Source organism: Rutidosis leptorrhynchoides, unplaced genomic scaffold (genome assembly GCF_046630445.1).
Source record: "Rutidosis leptorrhynchoides isolate AG116_Rl617_1_P2 unplaced genomic scaffold, CSIRO_AGI_Rlap_v1 contig224, whole genome shotgun sequence".
In the NCBI taxonomy this organism is placed as follows: Eukaryota; Viridiplantae; Streptophyta; class Magnoliopsida; order Asterales; family Asteraceae; genus Rutidosis; species Rutidosis leptorrhynchoides.
The window spans coordinates 1-22,288 of record NW_027266473.1 but is presented as its reverse complement, the minus strand read 5'-3'; the positions used below and the strand labels follow the sequence as shown (position 1 = coordinate 22,288).

The following is a 22,288-nucleotide window of genomic DNA, read 5'->3' as shown; positions in this document are numbered from 1 at the left end:
CTTGCGTATTCATGTTGATTCAGTGACGGAAAGTTTCTAGTCTAAATTAAAGTAGCTGTAATTCATCGGCAAAAATATATTTATGGCAGGTTTGGCCTTGTCTTGTGTTTATATCAATAAATTAAGGTTGTGAATTCCAAACTAGAGATTATAATTAGTTAATTAATGTTCTTCCAATGGGGGCTGTTTTGGGTTTCCAATGGAGGAAGGTAAGTCTTGAGTGACATCATATTGTGGCTCGGAGATCTTCAGCGGCAAAGGAGGTGGTCGGAACGACGACGAGATGTGGGCGGGATGGTGGCTGACGATGATCGTTCAAGACGGAGGAGAGATGGTGGCGTGGTCGAACAAGAGACGAGAGGGAGAGAAGATAAATTGATTTTTTCCGGTCCGGTTCGATTATGGTCCGGTTCACTTTCGGTCCGGGATAAGAAGTCTACGTGGCATTTTTACACGTAAGTGACACATGTCACCTTCTGATTGGCTAAAAGTGACAGATCGGTCAAAGTTAACGTCCGTTAGGGACGAGGGACTAAATAATTCAAAAATTAACGTTTGAGGGACGATTTAGTTCGATTTATGTTTGGAGGGACTGACCAGTTCAAAAACGTTAAAAATATGATTACTTTTGCCTTATTATTATCTCTATCTCAAAATATATGATGTATTTTATATGAATTTTTATGTAGAAAACATAATATATTATAAGATGGAAAAGCATAATTTATAATGTATATTTAATCACTCGTCAATCACTAATCCGATTAATTAAATCATATTCAATTCATTTATTTTAATGAACTAAAAATATACTCAATCATTTAATGATACAATTAAAATAATTTAGATTAAACGAAAAAAGAACGGATTAATTTCACTCAATCATATAAGGTGATGCGAATTTTAATTTTGTATCCTTTGTGTTGACTTTATGACTTTCTCCTCCATCTCATTTCTTATGATAATGAATTACAAAATGTATGGTAGATTAATCAGTAGTACCATACAGTAGTACAGTATAATATCATTTCACATTTATCATAACATCGAAAAAACAAATTTCACATTTCACATTTACCATTTACCATTAAAACCCGCGAAATCCTCGTATACACTCTTGCCTTCATGACAATCTCAAACAAAAAAAAAAAAAAAAAAACAGAACATCAATTCTCTCGAAAAATTCTTAGGTAAAAACTTCCTACGCGTAAGAGCAATTCTGTTACGCTCTTGTTTATTTGTTTCACTGATTTTGTTACATGTTCGATATGATTATAGGATTTCTGTTCAACCTCTAGGATTCTAATTTCTGTATGAGAAGTTCATGTCCTTCTCAAGATCTTCATTTTCAAGGCATGACTCTTTTCTTTTCAACATATGTTTATTCTATGAATCAGATTGATTCATAAGTTCTTAAGAATTTCTGTTATTGACTTATTGCTGGTGAATTTTGACAAGAAATAGAAAAAAATGGTGAATATAATTCGTTCAAACGATAAGCAGAAGGGTGGAGGGGGATCTCCGAAAGGAGAGGTTGGAGAGATCGACACAAGGGCACCGTTTCAATCCGTCAAAGCTGCCGTTAGCTTATTTGGTGAAGTCGTCAAGAAACGAGACAGACGTACACCAAGAAGATCCAAATTGTCTTCAGAGGTATATATATTATTATTGAAAAGACTTGTCGATTTTTAGATTTCTGTCATTGAAAAGAAAACCTTCACAATCTGCCAATAATTTTTATTACTATTATCATGCTAGAATGTGATAGACAAAGAGACTCAGCTATTATTAGCCAAGAAAGAACATCAGAGAATAAAGCAGCATCTGGAAAATGCTGAAACGACACGATCTAAAGCTCTAATCGAGCTCGAAACAGCAAAAAAAGCATTAGAGGATTTAACATCCAGTCTGAAAGGTATAAACAAGTTAAAAAAGACGGTAATTGAAGCCACGGAAGTTGTCAAGGAAAAGGCCAAACAACTCGAACATGCAAAATCCACGAACCAGCTTGGAAGTGGTGTAATGAAACAGGAACTTGACGCTGCAAGAAACCATTACAGCTCTATGGCCAACGAACTAGATGCTGCCAAACAACAACTTAATAAAGCCCGACAAGATTTCGACGCTGCGTTCGACGCGAAACAGGCAGCGTTTCAACAGGCTGCTGAGGCTCAACATACGGCCAATGTGAATTCTGAAAAAGTTGAGGAGCTCCGGAGGGAAATCACGGCAATGCGAGAGACGGCGCAGCAGTTAAACTTCGCGACCATCGAGGAGCAAGAGGCACAGAATAAGATTTGGGCGGAAAAAGATGCTAGGGAAGAATCTTATAGGAATTCTAGAGAAGAGATACAAAATAAGATGATTTCCTTGAAGGATGAGTATGATCCTGAATTGACTAGGAATCTTGAGATGAGATTTGCGGAAACTACTGTGGAGATAGGAAAATTACAAGAAGAGATGAAAAGAGCACACGCTTCACAAATGAGAGTCGTGAAAGTCGTAACAGCACAGCTCAATGAAGCTTCTAGAACGTTACAACAAGTAGTGGAAGAAGAAGCTCGTTTTAGGAATTTGGTGAATGGCCTTAAGCAGGAGATAGAAAATGTTAGGAAGGAGCGTGGAGAGTTGGAGAGGATTGAAGCAGAGAGATATCTTGCGGAAATCGAAAAATTGACATTGGAATCTGGGAAAGCTAAGAATGAAGCAGAAGATGTGAAGAACAATGCAGAAAGAATAAAACAAGAAGCCGAGAATGTGCGAAAAATGGCAGAGGAATTGGAGAAAAGGTTACAACTTGCCCTAGAAGAGGTGGAAAAGGCGAAAGAAGCAGAGAAGGCGGCTTGTGATGACATGAAGGTGATTTCCGAAAATCAAAGTAGCCAGAATCAACAAGATTCCATGGCCGGAAAGATCAGAATTCCGGCAGCGGAGTTTGAAACTCTGCAGAAGAAGGCAGAGGAATCACGGAAATTGGCGGAGGAAAAAGAGGCTGAGGCGGTGGCTCAATTGATGGTGATAAATGCGAGCAAAGAAGCAGCCGTTAAGAAGATGGAGGCTAATCTGATAGCTATAGAGGAAATCAAGACGGCAACAGACATTGCTTTGAAGGGAGCCGAGCAGGCACATGCTGCACAAACTGTGGTTGTCGACGAGCTCCAGAAGTTCCGTGTGGATCAAGAAACTGCCAACCGTTGATACAATTTACATAGGAAAATATGAAGCAGCCAATTAATTGGTTTCCTGAGAGACTATGTAATGTAACTGCAAATCCATAAGATTCAGAGGGAAAAAACTTCTTTATGAAGGTAAAAAAAACCCAAAGAAAAGGGTTTTTAATATGCATAAAAGAGAAAATCGTTTTATCAAACTGACTTTCCGTCCAAGGTAATTAAAATACAATGTATTTGCTGTAACATAACTCTCAAATCGAAACGATGATCTGAGCTATTTATTGATACATGATACGTATAGTTTAGTAGTATATACAGAATGTTAGCCTACAGAGACTGGCATTCCTTGTCTAATAAGTAGCTCTATAACAAACTCATCGTCAAACTAAATCTCTATATGAATTCATGTTTCAATAGTTAATTATACCTTGAGTTCATCTAGGGAACTTGACAGCCCGTTCCCATTCTCGAACTTATGTAGCTCCGATTCTAGGGTTTTGACAATCTCTGTTTCTTCGGCAGTAGCTTCTTCAGGAAGCTCCACATGAACAGAACCATGTCTGATTGGTCCTGAAGGTTCTTGATTTGCTTGTTTCTGCTTCATGTAGTCGTACAGCTGTTGATGAAATGGATGGTCTAGAGAAAAGCAATCGCCATAGTCAGAATAACGAGAAGACCCCGAGCCTTGTCTTTTACAGAAATGCGGGAGCGATTCATAATCCATAATCTACAAAGAAAATGTAAGGAAACAAGATTAGTTATTTCTCAATATGATATCTATTCCTTGTGTAGTTGTGTTTCAGAAAAAATCCAGAATTAGTCTTTTTCTTTTTGAAAGCTGTAATTTGATGTAAAATTTTCAAAATAAGGACAAAATGACCAAAATCCATTGCGACTTCTCAAACAATGAGCAGAAACAAGTACCTGAAGGAGTTCATCCCTCCCACAGCCTGGTAAAACATTAACCTTTTTTCTCGTCCTTTCATGCAGAAGAGGTTTGACAACCTGCTGATGGCAAATTGGTCATTACGTGAAACTATGATGGAAATTGCAGCAAAGTAAAAGACAGAAGTCCATCCACTGAGGAAGCAGCGTATACTACATAAAAAAATGAAGAGGATTACCTTCCAGCAGGCTGTAAATATATACGGAGTGTTTACAACATAATATGTATTGGTCTTCTCTGGGTAGTTCAAGTCATCAATTGTTGATATTGCTGTCAATATCTGAATAAAATAAAACGATTTCAGAGAGTGGGGAGATACTCTAAGTTCAATCTATGCAATCTGAAGAAAAGAGGATCATTTGGAGAAAGGGCATACCTTTATTTGGTTTAAAGCTGAAAATTTTAGCCCTGACATGTCTAAGACCTTAACACAAGTTGTGATAGGTCGACCATGCTTTTTCGATGCTGAAGGCTACAAGAAAACAGACAAGTCAGACTAATGTTATATATCAAGAAAATAAGCAAACTCAAACTCTGGTACTCACCAATATCACACTATCTCGATATTCGTTGATCTGAATGTGGGACTGGACATAATAGTGGACCTGTCGTAAAAAGAATAATTGAGACCATTCAACCATTTTGATGTTTAAGGTTGATCAGGAATTGCATTGACGTGAAATAGAAGTAATAGCAAGTCATCCTCCAGCCAAGTTCCCAATAAAAAGGCCATGAAGGAATTTATTTATTCATAGTACTTACAGAAGCTTTATCATATGTGCTAAGCCCTACACCAATGGCAATGACAGGCAAACCCTGCAAAATATATATGACTTAAGGCAATAGAAATAATAGGGGATATGGTAAATCCACTTAGTTCAATGAACAAGACTAACATTGTCGATAATGAATAGAACAACTTTTGTTAGGTTATCACCTCTCTTGAATAGCCTGACATTCCAATTAGCTGAGAATCACGAACTTCTTTATAAAAATCAGGAGGAACTATTGGTTTCTGTGGAATACAAAATAGCATAAGAACAAAATTACCATATAGAAAATGAAAACAAAAAGGTAACACTCAGTCTAAGATCAAGTGTCTAACATATATCACGACAATCAACCAAATGAGTAATACAAACGCCCGGCACAGTTGAACTTACTGTTAACATGTCGTCAATATCATTATGAACCCTCCATTCCAAGCAATCCACCAACTGAAACATGATAGAGGGATTGTCTCATTTAAATAATACACAAAGACTCACTGAAACCAAGTAGGAAGCACAAAGATGTAAGATCTTCCAACCAAAAAGATAGGAAACAAACCATCTTGTGGGCTTTGGCAACATTCCAGTCTCTTGCTTTTAGAAAACGAACCAAAGTTTCGGTTGGATATCCTTGATGAACATTCTGCCAGCCAAGAACAAACCCTTAAAGCTATATGTTTTGAGTTAAGGTGGAGGTAGAAATCAATATCATAGCATCCAGATAAACAGAAATCAAGCAATTTGCTAAAAGGTGAAGCTTTCACGCTATTTGGAGTTTTAGAGTTATAAATCAGTACCATCTTTCACTTTATTAGGACTACAAGATGACATTTGAAAACAAACAAAGTACTTGTAACCATCGATGACAATATCCAGGCACAAATGCAAAACATCTGTGGGTTTCTCTACCAAGAGGTTTATCTTTATCCAAGAGGTCCATTGAAGATCACCACGAATTCAAATCAACCAACTAAAAGGTAAATGTTTTAACTGCACCACATCTGAACTCTTTTTTCAGCCAACCATAAGGAGATAGAATTCATGAGCAATGGAATCGTTTCAATATCTTCTACTCAAATCAGATTCACCAAACCAAATAAATCCATTCCAACAACCATGGAAACTAGCTTGAAGCTTATATCCACGAGATCAGAGGTCAAAAGTTCCATCAAATTCAAAAAGGAAGGAACTTATTGTCAATTTCCAAAACCCAGAAGCAAAAATCAAATATTTTTAAAAAAAATTAAGGGACCAAACTCCCAACAACTAAAACCCAACACCAGCATTCTAAATTTCAGCTCAACTGTAAGCTAGATTTCTTCAAATAACGAGAAAAAACCATAATTTAAACTGTATTGGAAAACAGAACAGACAAACTAACGTACCTGAAATGTTGCCTTGAGTGGCTCTTCAACTGCCCAATTGTCAATACATTTCACATGGCAAAACAAAATTAGTAAACTTTAAAAAGCTGCAAAAAATTTCAATAAAAATACAATTTTTATAGCAGATCGAACTATATACCTTGATCTACTAAAGCTTGAAACTGAATGATTGCTTCTTGTGAAACGATACCCATTTTGCTTGTTTTGGGTAAAATGCAAATTACCCAACACCAAATTTAGCTCCTTTTAATTATTATTATATATATATATATACACTAGTACTGACCATTTAGAGAGAGAAAGAGAGATCTTTGTTTTCCTTTTTTCAGGTTTATTGAATCTGTTCTCAGCTTTATTAGTAAATTAAATAATGAGAAAAAGGGAAATTAATTAAAAGAAAATAATAATACAGAAGAAGAGTCAAGATTCAACAAAGGCTGGCCTACACATGATCAAAAGTTCATATTTACTACTTCTTGTCTCAATTTCTTATTAGTATTATTTAATTTTACCAGCTACCACATTTTTCAAATTTAATTATTATTACTCCCCATCTCAATATACTTATCATATAAATTTATACAAAAAAAATAACAAATATAGAAAGATTATAAAATCTACGACTCTCCAAACTTATCGTAGATTTTATAATTTAAATTTAATTTGAGTTGAATCGATTTGATTTATTCATGAAAGTGCATTATCAATACTACTTTCGCGTTGAAATAGATGTAGATTTGTTTTTTAATTTTTTTTTGAGACAGGAAAAATATTTTGTGAAAGAAAACTTAAACTCGAAATAAAAATCATAAGTTGTAAGCCTCTAAGGAGATGTTATAGCATGATCTGAAAAATTCTTAAAAAGTGTTTTTTTTTCATATTTTATTTCAAAATATATATTTGGAAGATGTTCACAGAACCATGTTCCAAATACATAATTCGTAATCAATTAAACTGATTTTTGTTTTTTAACACATTAGGATGGTGGACCACCGTTGTTTTGTGATCTTGCGGTGGCCGTCCGATGAATAAGCATTGTATATACTGCCGTCTGCCGATTGTGCCACGTCTCTGACGGTTTACCATATACTCCGACTCCGTCAACAAGGGTAGTTAATTAATGTTACTACTAATACATTTTATATATAATAACGAGATTTTTTTAATTTTAAAAGCGATAATAGATAGATTCAATTTGATTTTATATCATTAAATTCTTTATACTAATATATTTTATTTTTTTTGAGAATATTAAGTTCATTATTTTAAATCTATAGAACATTCTAAACAGAAAAATGAAAGCATATGAAGATGGGCATAAATTAATAGATAAATTTGGTCTGCTGTGAGCAAACAAAGGGAAAATCTTTGCTACCCATCTTCGACTTTTGGTGGTCCATTCATGATTCAACTCATAAAACGCGTTCTTTGTAAAATTCAATTTCTGCTTTTAAATTTGTCTAGGAATTACACCCAAAAGTAAAAATTAAATGAAACCTTTAAATATTGTATATATATAAATTCATGTTCTAATAAATCAATTATATTATTGACATATTATATAAGATACTTGGAAACACAGAAGATGCTTTTCATGCTGAAGTATTGGCTACTTGAAGAGCTATATCATTGGTTTTAAGGATGCATATAAAAAAAAATAGAGTTGGAAGGGAAATGTCGATCACTGCTTACGGAATTACAAGCTCGTTCAGCGAGCATCACGATATTATTTGGTCCTCTGATCATGAAGATTAAAAATTCGATTTCTTTATTTATCATTTGTAAAAGGAGAAATCGATAGCTAGTCTATTTTCTAACAAAACTGAACACTACTTTTTCGTTAGTTTCTATATATTTTCACTTCATAATTTTTTTTAATGTAATTAAATTAGTCCATTTGAATGTTTTAAATGAATGAAATTCAATTTTTCTCGATTATAAAAAAAATAAAATAAAAAAAGACATGAGATACAGAAATTTTGAGTGTAGTTTTTACTTTTAATTTCTTTTATGAAGTTAATTCTTTTTATTAAAAATATTTGTCAAAAATACACCTATTGATGGTCCCCCTTAATGCATTTAATCGTGAAAAGCTAGACATGGAAAGGTGTCACCATCTTATAGTAACATTACAGCAGCGCCACATTCATCCAGACCCATCAAATAATTAGATAATTAATAATGAACTTAATTAATTAATAATTTTTTATATGGTCCTAAAAAAATTCGAGTTTTTAAGAAGAAGGCAGATATTTTAATCATTTGATTTTGGGTACTTATTTAATAAATTAATTTATCATTTCACCATATGTGTATTTGCGTATGGTTAATTAACTTTAAACCTCGTATGGTTAATTAACTAAATAAACTTCACGTATGGAATATCATTCTCTCTTTTTTGACACGTGATGTTGAATTTTATCTCACAAAAGTGGAAGAAAAAGCAAAAAAGGGAGAGAGGTGTTTTTCACATCGGCACCTTTTTATTCATCACCAGATATTCAAGTATTTTTTTAAGATTCATATAATATTGTAAAAAAAAATATAATACTAATTGTGCAAAAAATATTCTCGATCATTATTTTGCCAATATGAGATTTCGGAAGGTACAAGAAAAATTATTACAAATACAAATTATTTGTTGGGCCAACAAATACAAAAACCCACAGCCCAAACCCAAATATACTGCAAATCTCCGAAAGTATTTTTAAGGCCCAAAAGCCCAAAAAGGCAAAAGTGTTAATTATTAATCGAGAGAAATTTTTTGGTACAAACTTTCTAACACATCATCATTTAGACATGCATATTATCAATTGATTGACATTTATATATTTTTTAAAATTTATTCGATCATTATAAGAATAGATTTTGTCTATAAACACATGACAAAGCGTGATTTGAATGTATAAGATAGGGAAATCTTTAAGGAGGAGAAAGGGATAATATCTTCAAATTTTTCGTGCCGATTTGGAAAACAATTTTTTTCTTTGATTCAAAGGAAAACAATTTTTTTTTTATGTAAGAGAAAAACAATTTTCAAGTCAACATCTATACTTATATTAATAAAATTTTAGAACTAAAATATACGTGGTGTAAGCTTATAATATTATTAAACTAGAGCATGAGGTAAGAAATTATTGTAAATAAATAAACATAGAAAAAACGAAAAGGGATATTCTGGGATAATTCTTTCGTGAATGGTATGCTTATACAACGACATCAGCTTAATTAAAATAGAAAATAATCAGGGAAAAAATCAATAAAAAAAGTTACAAGAGAAATAATTAATAAAAATCGACCAAAATTATTAAAAAAGCTTGCGTTGATTTTGTCATAAAGTTTCTTTCTAAAAAATGAGCGATATAAACCTAATGAAACACCAAGTAGTAATATGGTGAGAGTGATATCCTCCGAGCCGATATTTGTTGGGAGGGACACATTCAGGATTCCACACATAAAAATAGTCAAGATTGACGTAAAACATAATAAGAACGAGGTTTTCAATCTCACAATTACGTTGATATATAGAAGAAAACAACTTAAATCCTCCGATATTATCGATATTTTTAAAGAAATTAATGGTGTACATGTATTAGCAAACACAAATAAATTATTGCCTTAATCATATGGTATATACTATATATAGTATATTCTCGCATATGTTATATGTAGAATATAAGAAAAGTGCACAATAGGGTTTAAACTTTGTCCGACTTTGCAGCATACCACCTGAACTTTTCAAACTTTATAGTTTACTACCTGAACTTTGAGATGCATAGAGGTATGTTATCTCAAAAGCTGGACATCGTTAGGCATTTACGTATCAACAATAACGGAATATGCATAGTACCGTTATGAATTAACGTCTCGTTTTGTACCGCGCTGGCGTTTTTGTAACGATAAGCACCTAGATGCTAATTATTTCAAAGTTTAGACACCCATTTGGCCATATGACATATGCATTCATGTCTGAAAGCGATTAAGCGGCAGACTACAAAGTTGACCAAATGATTTTATTTTTTTTTGGATTAATAATTTTCGTTTTATGAATGCTGGGCATATTTTAGTTATTCTTTTAATTTTATCTTTTTTGTAATTTTAATAATTAATAAATATAATTATTCTATTTATATAAATATTTATAATTTTTAATAATAAATTAAATAAAGATTTAATATTTATTATCATTAATTATTTCGTTAAAACTCAAGTAGATCGGAATATTATTATCCATAAGAAAAATTATAAATCTTGTTCAGTGATGAGGCTTTTGGAGACATTCAAAGTTACTACTCCTTCCGTATACAAATAGAAGACGTTTTCACTTTTTAGATTCATTGAAAAATTGATGTATCTAGACATCATTATTGTCTAGATACATCAAATTTACAATGAATCTAAAAAGTGAAAACGTCTTCTATTTGTATTTGTATACGGAGGGAGTAGTTCCGACACATTTATCACAACAACAAACACATATATATATATATATATATATATATAGAACTGAAATTGTCGTCTTCTCATAAACTCCATTAATCCAACTTAATTTCATTTACTATAATGTCATCATCATCTGTTTCACTAACAGAGATGAGCGCAAATAATAGTAATGGAAATTACTACATGGGAAGCTCTAGTAGTACTAGTGGGATATCAGAGATTGAAGAGATTTTCGAAGAAGAGACTGACAATGATCTCGTTGAGATCGGAGAAAGAGGATTTTCTACGATGAAGCCGATTAAAGAAGACGTCGACGGAAGTTTGTTCTCGATTGACGCTTATGGCAACGTTATTGAATCGGACAGCATTTATGTGGCAGTCGGAAAGACTGAAACTAGCACTCAGGCGCTTTCTTGGGCTCTAAGGCAAGTCGTCAGTCTACGGCCGCCGGGCACTATGGTCTATCTCATTCATATCTTCCCGGAGGTCAAACACATCCCTACTCCATGTAAGTAATAACAAAGTTTAGATATGCCTGTTCTTTATTTTGCGATCATCTGAATCCGATCTTAGTTGTTAAATAGAGATATGTATCGTCGACTATGACTAGTCATGGTCAAACGTACATCCCTACTCATTGACAATGAATAATTCTTCATTTTGAGATCATCTGAATCCGATCATTATAAACTAGCTAGGATGAATCATGGATATATTTATAGTTATCAGATCGAGATACGTATTGTTAATATTGATGAGTCATCGTCAAAACTTATGGCTTCGACAATCTAGGCCATTCGAGGCATCGGTCTTCACTAAACCTACTAGAAGTTATTGTTAACTTGTGACACTAATTGATGTTAACAACAATAATGTGACAATCTACATTTTTAACCTAATTAAATATGCTTTGGTATCTCAAATCATGCAAACATTTTCTTCTTGATTATGATTTATTTAAAGCTAGATATTCTTTTTTAGTTAATAGCAGGTTTGACTTCATCAGAATATTCGTATTCGATTCTCCTGCATCTAATCTAGACTATAATTAATAATCTTGATTTATCCGAGTCCTATATGTAGGTTTGACATGTGAGAATTGGAAATGTCCAATAAATTTTTTCTATTTTACTGTATTTATAAATTCCTGCAGTCCCACCCAAAATTCGTACCCGCGGATTCAAACTCATAACCTCACAGTGGAAAAATTTCCTAAATATTAGATCACGTCCTAATTGATAAATGTTCAATCGAATTGAATCTGTTACGATAGATTTCTTAGAAACTACCCACTCAAATGTTTCATCGTATTAAATTTATTTTGACATTTACATTTATAAGTTATAACCCTACCTAACTATCTTATCTAATTAGTGTATAATTAATTAAATTGGTGTATTAATTAGTAGGAAAGATTCCAAAGAGCCAAGTGAATCCAGAGGAAATAGAGAATTACATGGCACGAGAAAGAGCGAAGAGGAGAGAATTTCTTCAAAAGTACCTTACTATGTGCTCTTCCTATAAGGTCAAAAGTGTTTTAACTTTAACATTAATAAATCATGCAAAAATAATTTGGTTTTGATGACTTGCAAAATCATCAGATATATCTTACTTTGCTTAAAACAACAGATCAATGTGGACACCATGCTTATAGAGAGTGACGACGTGTCGAAAGCTATCTCCGACCTCATTCCCATTCTCCACATTAGAGAACTCGTCGTCGGAACCTCCAAATCGAATGCAAGGTAAACTTTTCCTTTTTTTAACAGAGTTTAATCATTTGGAGGGTGAGCCTTTGCACTGCTGGTTATGGTTTGAGTCACGAAAACTTCTTTACAATTGTATGGGGCAGGCCATGTACATTGCAAATTGACATCCTCCTCATACGTCATTCCTCCAAAGCGGGGAGCTTTAGCACACAAGGGTTTTCCCTTTAGAGTTTAATCATTCGCGTGTTTTTTTTCCATTCGTTGATGCATTTTTTTCCCCGTTAATGAGCAGAAAGTTGAAGTCACGACAAGGAGGGAATTGTATAGCAGAACAGATAATGCAGAACGCTCCAGGAAGTTGTGAGGTTAAAGTCATTTGTGAAGGAAATGAAATCAATAATAATAATGATGATCAAATTTCCGAGTCTCCTTCTCCATCTCCACGTATTTCTAATCAACCAGCTTCTTCTTCTTCTCCAAAACTTGTCGTAGAAGGCACGCAGCAGCAACAACAGAATGACCCTCTCTCCTGCATATGTTTCCGTTCCAAAGCTTCATAAAATAAAAAGTCTCGACTGAATCTGCATTTTTAGTTTTTACTATTTTAAGTATGATGATGGGTTGGTTTGTATAGTTGGTAATGTGTTTTATGCATTTTTAAGTTTTGCAAACTGGTAATGAAATTAAAACTAAAAGTATTTATTCAGACGCTCTTATCACCAATAACACTCCGACGGAGAAACGAAAGGGACGAAAAAAGTGTTATTGATGAAACGTGAGGAACGGAAGTTTAGATTTTCTACTTTTGTAGCTGAAAACAAGTGACACTCAGAAAGGTCTATAAAGGAGACAAATCTCGGTGCATGTTAACTTAGGCAATCATTTTGCAAATCATATACCTACTAAAGGTCATACATTGTCTTATATTCCTACCTAGAGGACAGACAAAACCTCTTCTAAGCTGGCTTATATGTCCATATATTAATTTGGACTGTCCATGCAATCAATAAAGACACTTTTCAGAAAGAAAGACAGTTGAGAAACAGAGCAAACATACAATTCTTCATCATCTATCAATGGAAAATCCTTACATAGTTCAATACCAACAAGTCTAGAATAGAACGATTACCAGCCCTAAGAAAAAGAAACAGTTTCAATACCGCAATGAACGTTTATGCCCTAAGAAATAGCAACAGTTTCAATATTGCAATGAATATTTCCCACTAGAAGAAATCGAACTCCAGATAATTATCAGAACCTTTTTGGAGAGGCGCACCAGCTGCGGCAACGGCAGCCTTTTCACTTGTAGGCGCCGGCGGTGCCGGTACACTACACTCGATTTCGACAGGTCTTGGGATCTCAGGAGGGGTAGCACAGCGAATCAGCGCCCAATTCACACCTTCAAAGAAAGGATGTTGCTTAATCTCGGTGGCTCCTCGTTTATACGCCAATCTATGCTGAGGTTCTTTCACAAGTAGTCCCCTTATCAGATCCCTTGCTGCAAAACTGACGACCGGCGATTCCGGGAATCGAAGAGGCTGGCCGACGACGTTGAACAATGTAGCCCTGTTCCCAGAACCTTTAAAGGGTGTTTTGCCAAACATGAGCTCGTAGAGGAAAATACCGAAAGTCCACCAATCAACAGCACTTCCATGACCTTCACCTTTAATGATCTCCGGTGCCAAGTATTCATGTGTCCCGACAAATGACATGGATCTGGCGTCAGTCGGTTCGGCTATGAGCTCGGGCAGCGGGCTAACTTGGTTTCCAATTTCGTTTTTGGGTTTTCGTTCTTTCTTGGACTTGCTTGAAAACAGGCGAGGTCCAAAACATGTGGTAGGAGCAACACAGGATGGCTGAATACAGGAAGGCTGGATGCAAGCTGGCTGGACACAATAAGCAGAGTTCTTTCGTAAAGGGTCAGACTCAAGAGATGCAGTTTTGACTAGCGTTGGACTAACGGAACAACGGAGGGAAAGGTCAAAGTCAGATAGCATGATGTGCCCGTCATCCCTTACGAGAACATTTTCTGGCTTAAGATCACGATAGATAATGCCAAGCATGTGGAGATATTCCATTGCTAATAGGACCTCAGCTACGTAAAACCTGCAAGAATATATTAAAACCATGATGATTAATGATCTAAATGCATTAATTACTAGGATTTAGGAACACAAAAAGTTATTTGACATTTGGCATGACTTTTCAAAATCCAATTATCCAATAATTTGGCTACCATTCCAAAATCCAAATTACAATTTGGCATGACTGTTCCAAGATAATGCTGGTCCCACTTGGTTTTGACATTATAGATTTGACATCATTTCAAATAATTTGCATGGATAAGGAACACCAAAGAGTTATCTGAAGCTATATTGCAGGTTATTCTACAATGATGATTCCAATTTTACTGTTTTAATCTAATGGATATCAAAGTTCTGAACAGTTAAAGAATGACAAAAATTGCACAGAGTGTAAGCTTTCTTACTTCACTGCTTGCTCGGGAAAATATTTCCCAGGCTGCCTTTGCCTGATAGTGTGCAAGTCTCCACCAGGGCAAAACTCCATTACCAAGCAAGAGAATTTCTCTGTCTCAAAATGAGTGTAAAGTGTAGGAAGGAAGGGATGGTCTAAAGACTGTAGTATCTCCCTTTCTGTTTGTGCTCGAAGCAGCTTCTTACGACTTGCCAGAGATCCTTTGTCCATGACCTTCATAGCGAAACAGCACTTGGTCCCACTCAATTCCGATAGGTAGACACTCCCGATGTCTCCACAACCCAATCTCTTAAGAAGCCGGAAGTGATTTAAACCAAGGACACCATCTCTTGACCTAATAACTTGAATTGCTTCCCATCTCACATCGTTTGCTTTGTGAGGCTTACTTATACTGCTACTAAAGCTGCTACAAGAACTCTCATCACTCACATCAGTACTTGAACTCCCTCTACAAATGCTACTCTTTCCGCTTTCGAGAAAATCGTGACGACTGCTAATCTTGGCACTTCCGCTAGTTTTCGCAATACTGCTGGCTCCATCACTGACTTTGGCGGAAACTGAACTAGATTTCACACTTCCACTAAACTCTGACATTTTCTTCTCTTGATCAACGGAGACATCTTGTGAACCTCTAGTCGAAGAATCTACTTCAGTTGATGTCTGTTCAAGAGCGAGGGAAAGAGAAGATTCAAATTTGTGGCTCAAGGGATCAGTGAGCTCGTGATTTGAATTAGGCGACCTTTTATTTTCAGCAGCCGCTACTGGAACCGGTGAAGGCATAGATTTGGGATCATCTGCACCCACTTGCTGAATACTAGATGTTCTCTGGTGGGTTTTTCGAGGAAGATTTGTGACCAGTTTTTGAGGCCATCAGAAGATATACAGATTCCTGAAATTGTATCAGAATGAACGAATGATCATTTGCTCTCAATGACCCCCCACAGCATTACATCTAATCATCACAGCATTACAAATATCCTTCTCCAACACTGCAAACAGAAAAATTCACCTATTATACACGTTACAATAAGTATTAAACACTACACTCCCTAGCCCTCACAACGGGATTCAGGAACCAGGTGCAAACTGACTAAATAAATAATGATAGTCACATTAGAAATTACCACTTTCAATTGAAATCATTGAATACAGCTAAAAAGGAGGTTGTTAAAGTTACTGCAAACTAGTTAAGAAGAAGAAGAACAAAAGCAATCTTTCATAGCCTCAAAGCAGTAAATCTAAAAAAACGAGTCGCCAAATCATGTGTATTGTCCAAGGGAAAAAAGAGAACATGTAAACAGGACACATGCAAACCTTAGTTATATGGAATAATAACAATTAAAACAGAATAAGTTAGTTAAGCATCCAACTCAATATGCAACTTCAAATCACATGCAACTTTTGGGCCTTGCTTATGACAAATAACACAAACTAAGAAATCGATTAAGAACATACATATGAACTCCACCCTAAACTGAGAAATCAACAATGAAGAAATTGTTTAAAGTTTAAGCACCAGTTACTATAGAGCTCAAAAGTCAAAACCATATTCAAATAAAATGAACAAAATCAGTAATGAAGAACTGCCAAAGCTCAGATCTTGATCACAAAAATGGCAGTTTGAGAGAGAACCCATTACAGATCCAGAGTAACAATACAGACCCAGGTGGAAAAAAAAAGTGATATTCGAAGATTAAACAAGAAAAAGGTACCTGATTTCAAGGATCGGGAGCTTAAAAATTGAAAGTGAGGGGTCCTTGCTATGAATTGATAGTCAAAAAAAGCTTAAACAGCACCCAGAGAGATAGAGAGAGAGAGAGACAGAGAGAGAGAGAGAGAGATTATAGTCTAATCCTTTCTCCTCTTCGCTGAGAATGATCAGAGAGTGTATGTTGAACAAGAGAGAGAGAGGGATGAGTCAAAACTTTTCTTAAGAAATTCTTATACTGTACTGAACAAAATAAAACAAAGAGGAAATGATTATCGAGTAGTTATAGTTTGATTAGTGGGTGTTATGGTCCCTAGAAACTTTTCAAATTTACCAAATGGGTCCCTATTCTCACCTGTAAGTCTGTAATGCAATGTTAATGCTTGCTAGTCTACGGTGACAGAGACAACCACTCCGCCAGTCGCTCTTCTTCAGACTCATTCCAATTCAATCTCTGTGGTCGTCGGACGTAGCTTGAGGAGGGTGGCTCGACAGAGAGGACCGAATGGTGCTGAAAACACAATCAATTCCAACCAAGATAATCCAAATCTTCCTGACTCTGGTAATTCTCCTTTGCTTGCTAGTTCACAACGAATGGAGCAAGGATACGGATTGTAATGAGATGATCAAAGTTGAATGGCAGATAGGGGGAAGCATCAATACCGTTTCTGATTGCTGGAAAAAAATTGATAGATGTCGCGATAAGCTTGATCAATGGAGGAAAGAACATCCCACCAATTGGGCGAAACAAATAAAAGACTGCTCAATTCAGCTAGAGGCTATCCAATCTAAGCCTCCTGATGTCGAAAACAGAGAAAAAGCTAGACTTTTACAATATGAGATTGAATCGCTCAACCATAAAGAAGCAGTTTTCTGGAGTCAACGAGCTAAATGCCACTGGATTAGAGTGGGAGACCAGAACTCACATTTCTACCATTCTTTTGCCTCAAGCAGGAGAAGAAGAAATCATATTGGGGGTTTCTTTGACTCGGCAGGTAACTGGCTTGAAAGGCCGAATGATGTTGCTGGTTGGGCCTCTGAATTCTTTCAGACCTTATTCTCCACCAATGGATGCCAGGAGTTCTCTACTATCACAGAATGTGTAGAAGAAAAAATCCAGCAAACTGATAATGACATGCTCACTGCTCCAATCTCAGTTGAGGAGGTCTCGATGGCTCTGAAAAATATTAGTGTGAATAAGGCACCTGGCCCGGATGGTCTAACAGCAGAGTTTTTTAAAACTCACTGGATGACTATTTAAGAAGACATTACAGGCTGTATTAATGATTTCTTAAACGGAGGAGATATCCCAGAAGGATTCAACCACACCCACATAGTACTTATCCCGAAGACAAAAGACCCAAAAGCTCTTCCCGACTTCAGGCCAATCAGTCTTCGCAACCTCACGTATAAACTTGCTTCTAAAGTGCTCGCTAACCGGCTAAGAATGGTGCTGCCAAAGGTAATCTCTCAAAACCAGTCGGCTTTCTTACCTGGTCGTATCATCACTGACAATGTAATCTTGGCTTATGAGCTCTCACATTCCCTAAAAGTGCGGAAATCTGGTATTGATGGTTGGTGTGCGGTTAAAACGGACATGATCAAAGCATTTGATCGTGTAGAATGGGGGTATTTAATAGCTCTACTGTCCAAGTTAGGCTTTTCAGATACATGGAATGGCTGGATCCTCAATTGCCTTTCCTCCATTTCGTTCTCTGTCCTTATCAACGGCATTCCAGGGACTCCATTTACTCCGGAAAGAGGCTTAAGACAAGGCGACCCGTTATCCCCGTTTCTGTTCATCCTTTGCGCGGAAGGCTCATCAGCTTGTCTCAAGAAAGCTGAGGATTCTGGCCTTATAACAGGGTGTAGCATTCATCCTTCCAGTCCTAGAATCAGTCATCTCTTATTCGCGGATGATAGCGTTTTCTTTGTCAAGACACAACGCAGCGAACTAGAAGCTCTTCAACAGATTTTTACTGAATATGGAGCTGTTTCGGGACAGGGCATTAATGAAGCAAAATCTGGGATTTATTTCAGCCGAATACCCAATCCCATGATAGGAACCAAGCAATGTCTATCCTTGGAATCAAGGAGGTTCTCTCTCACGATCGCTATCTAGGCATGCCATTGCTAGTCGGGAGTAACAAATCTTTCTGCTTCAGGAGTATTGCTGACAGGGTCTGGGCAAAGTTAACAAACTGGTCCTCAAAGATTTTATCTAAGGCGGGCAAACTGGTTCTAATCAAATCAGTTATCCAAGCAATCCCGAGCTATGTAATGAACTGCTTCCTCCTTCCAAAGAAGATTCTGAAGGAAATAGAGAAAGCCATTCGTGACTTTTGGTGGGGTGGTCGCAAGAAAACAAGGTGGGTCAGCTGGAAATCGATGTCTAGCGCGAAACGACATGGCGGAGACCTCAAGGCCTTCAACCTAGCCTTATTAGCAAAGCAAGGCTCGAGACTGATTCAGGACCCTTCTTCCTTGCTGGCTAGATCTTTAAAAGGTAGGTATTATCCCTGTTGTTCATTCTTTGAAGCGAAAACAGGATGCAATCCATCCTTTGTATGGAGAAGCATTTTAGAAGGAAGACCAACTCTATTTTCGAGATCCATTTGGAGAGTTGGTAATGGTAGACAAATCCGAATAGAGGACCCATGGCTGCCCTTTAGCACCCTGACACGGGCTGATATTGATATTCTGAACAACATGGGCATTTATAAAGTTTCTCAGCTTCTTGATTGGCATTCAGGATGGTGGGATGTCCAGCGAATCGGGTCTCTCTTCAGGCCCTCTCTAGCTGATGATATCCTTCGAATCCCAGTCTACTGTTTTCAGCCCGACATCCTCGCATGGAAGGGTACAAAGAACAATGACTTCCAAGTTCGCAGTGCCTATTATGTTGCTTTGCAGAATGTTCTACCACCTCGCAAATCGAACCAGTCTGCATTCTGGAAGCTAACCTGGAACTTGAAATTCATGCCGAAAATAGCCACCTTTCTATGGAGGTTGGGACACCAAAGCATTGCCACTAGAGACAACTTGCTGCGAAGAGGTATGGTAGTCGACAAACAATGTCCGGTATGTCTTCTAGCCTCTGAGAATGTTTCACATTTATTCTTGGAATGTGACTGGGTGATCAAATTGTGGACTCTCTTGTTCCCTGAACTTAATGTGAAAGAATGGCATAATGAAGCATTTTTTACTGGTACATTAGAATGAGCAATTTGATCTCTTCTGAAAAGTGGAAACTGCTTAATATGGTGTTATGGATTACATGGAAAAATCGAAACGAAGCCTGGAACAATTCATCTTGCTCCATCCCCCTTTCGGCTTTCATGGTTGTCAAAAGAATGCTGCTTGAATGGACCTCAACCCTTAATAGGGAGCAAGTCACCCTCTGCCCTAGGAATAGTGGATGGACTCCACCTGAGATTGGCCACATAAAAATCAATAGTGACGCTGCAGTTTTTTCAAACTCTTTCTGCAGGGGTCTTGGGCTGGTTTTTAGGGACTCTTCAGGCCATGTTATCCTATGCCAGGCCACCATTGAAGCCAGCTCGCCTGATATTGCATATGCGGAAGCTGCTGCAATCCTAGCAGGAGCTCAATTAGCAATCTCGATGGGATATACAAATGTCATCTTTGAATCCGATGCAATGATAGTTATTCAGAATATTAATAGCGTAGGAATCTGTTTTCTATCTTGCAAAGAGATCATTTTTAGGATCAAAGCTCTTGTGTCGGCTTTTGACTCCTATTCTTTTATTTTTTTACCTCGAGCGACTAATCGTCTTGCCCATTCCTTAACTAATCTTGGTTGTAATTGGCAAGGTCGATTACCAAGCTCGTCGGAAAATGTAGCATCCCACAATTTGCGATGAAATATACCAGTACCATTCATAAAAAAAAAAGTTCAACTGGATAGCTATTTGACCAAAATACCCCTCCTCCTGACATGGATTCACTTTACATTTTCTTGCCTTTTTTCCATGGCATGCTTTCCCAATATTAAGACCAAAAAAATATTATTTTTTCCGCTAATTATTAGGAAAAATATACATTAATTTTTTTTTTCTGGTTCAATATATAACAGCCAATTTTACAAAATATCTTTTAAAAAAAATTATATTTTTTTTCCTTTTTTATTTATTTTGAGTTAAGTAAAACGTGAGAAATATTTGTTGGTCAAACCGTCAAAGATTACTTTTGGATTTCCGACCAATATTCTTTATCTAAATATTGGGAATTGCAATTTGTTTTCACACTCGTATTTTTATCAATATCGTCGTGTGATCGAGTTGAACATTTGTGCTCTTTTATATGCGGGTAATGGTGTAAAATATTGTTGGATTAAATCGCGCACAAAAATACATATATGACCCATATATTATAATGATAAAATGAATATCGAACCCACGAAAAATTATGATACGAGTCACTATTATAACAAAAATAATATAAAAACATGTTAACAATACATGCACGTAAATATAAACAGTCCAAACTTTATAGTTATATTTGGAAGATAGATGGTGAGTTTGGTGGTCCAGTTAATATTTTTAATTGTAAAATGTAAATGATGATGTTGGGGTAGTTTAATTCTTTTCCCATTTTACCAGCAAAATAATAATAATAATCATCCAATTTTTAGCTTACAACAATCACCATCAAATACTTTGCAAATTTTTATTTTTTTTGTTAAAACTAATTTTAAAACATACTCTCGGTTCAAAAAATACTTGTCACTTTTTTTTATATAATATTACATATAATTATAATGAAATAAACCTTATTTCATTCGTTTTGCGTCCTCATCGTTGTCATGATGGGACTCGACATCGTGTTTGGATCACTCGATAAAATAGAAGCAATATTATATATTAATTATCAAAAGAAAAATAAAAATAAAAATTAAAGAATGTTTTCTTTATGTTAGGAGGTGATTAAGATTTACTCAACTGTAATATATATTGAAATTTTGAGGTCCCCTACTCATGAGTATATAATAAAGTCCCTCGTGTATATATGTGGGAAATACTGAAAATTGAATTCAATTTCATTGTAATTAAGATTGTTAGGTTATAGACATTTTCTTTTTCGATAAACTATATGATTTGTGTTAGGTTATCTTATAAATACCTCAATCATTTCCAGAAGACAGAGATTCTAGCTGGGGTCGATCGGCACGATCATAAAATTAATAATCTAAATTAAGATCGACTCGATTCGACAATCGACCGTTTTGTTTCAAAATACAAGTTCAAGTTTGATTATATTTAGTACCTCATAGTATTAGAGAACCTCAAGTTTCCTGTAGCATCTATCGCTAAATCCAGCTCAAATTGGCCAGTGTGTACTGTACCAAACCAATTTTCCACAATTATATTACAAAATTTTGGAAGAAATAGAGACATATTACTATTGCATTTACTGTTCAATGGCATGTTCATTATGTGCCGTTGAATATGCATTCCGAAAATATCGATGCCATTGATTTCTTACTTCGTTTACTTCCATACCTATATATACAAACCTACTTCCAAATTTATCTCATAATAATACATAACATAATAATAAAATAATAATTACTTGGAGTCGATGTTATCTCTAAATCTCTCTTTATTCGAAAAAAATCTCTAATCTCTCCAAAATATC

At 35.7% G+C, this 22,288-nt stretch overlaps 4 protein-coding genes and 1 pseudogene across 4 annotated transcripts; 3 read left to right on the top strand and 2 right to left on the bottom strand.

Moving 5' to 3' along the window:
• Positions 1-1,470: 1,470 nt before the first annotated feature.
• LOC139882071 (WEB family protein At1g12150) lies at positions 1,471-3,198 on the top strand. The gene is made up of 2 exons (XM_071866447.1): positions 1,471-1,653; positions 1,759-3,198. Exons 1-2 carry the CDS (start codon positions 1,471-1,473, stop codon positions 3,196-3,198), a joined length of 1,623 nt encoding a protein of 540 aa, XP_071722548.1.
• A 33-nt stretch (positions 3,199-3,231) lies between these two features.
• On the bottom strand, positions 3,232-6,468 carry LOC139882070 (SEC14 cytosolic factor-like). Its single transcript, XM_071866446.1, has 13 exons — positions 6,414-6,468; positions 6,275-6,303; positions 5,449-5,532; positions 5,283-5,336; positions 5,057-5,134; positions 4,882-4,935; positions 4,665-4,724; positions 4,496-4,591; positions 4,298-4,399; positions 4,098-4,178; positions 3,601-3,900; positions 3,376-3,447; positions 3,232-3,264 (listed from the first exon to the last, which is right to left on the bottom strand). The coding sequence occupies exons 1-13, from the start codon at positions 6,466-6,468 to the stop codon at positions 3,232-3,234; spliced, it is 1,098 nt and encodes a 365-aa protein (XP_071722547.1).
• Positions 6,469-10,837: 4,369 nt separating this feature from the next.
• Positions 10,838-12,986, top strand: LOC139882069 (putative U-box domain-containing protein 55). Its single transcript, XM_071866444.1, has 4 exons — positions 10,838-11,225; positions 12,124-12,242; positions 12,347-12,462; positions 12,719-12,986. The coding sequence occupies exons 1-4, from the start codon at positions 10,838-10,840 to the stop codon at positions 12,984-12,986; spliced, it is 891 nt and encodes a 296-aa protein (XP_071722545.1).
• A 663-nt stretch (positions 12,987-13,649) lies between these two features.
• On the bottom strand, positions 13,650-15,793 carry LOC139882068 (serine/threonine-protein kinase D6PKL2-like; annotated as a pseudogene).
• A 4,055-nt stretch (positions 15,794-19,848) lies between these two features.
• LOC139882085 (uncharacterized) lies at positions 19,849-20,514 on the top strand. Its single transcript, XM_071866459.1, has one exon. The coding sequence runs from the start codon at positions 19,849-19,851 to the stop codon at positions 20,512-20,514; it is 666 nt and encodes a 221-aa protein (XP_071722560.1).
• Positions 20,515-22,288: the final 1,774 nt, after the last annotated feature.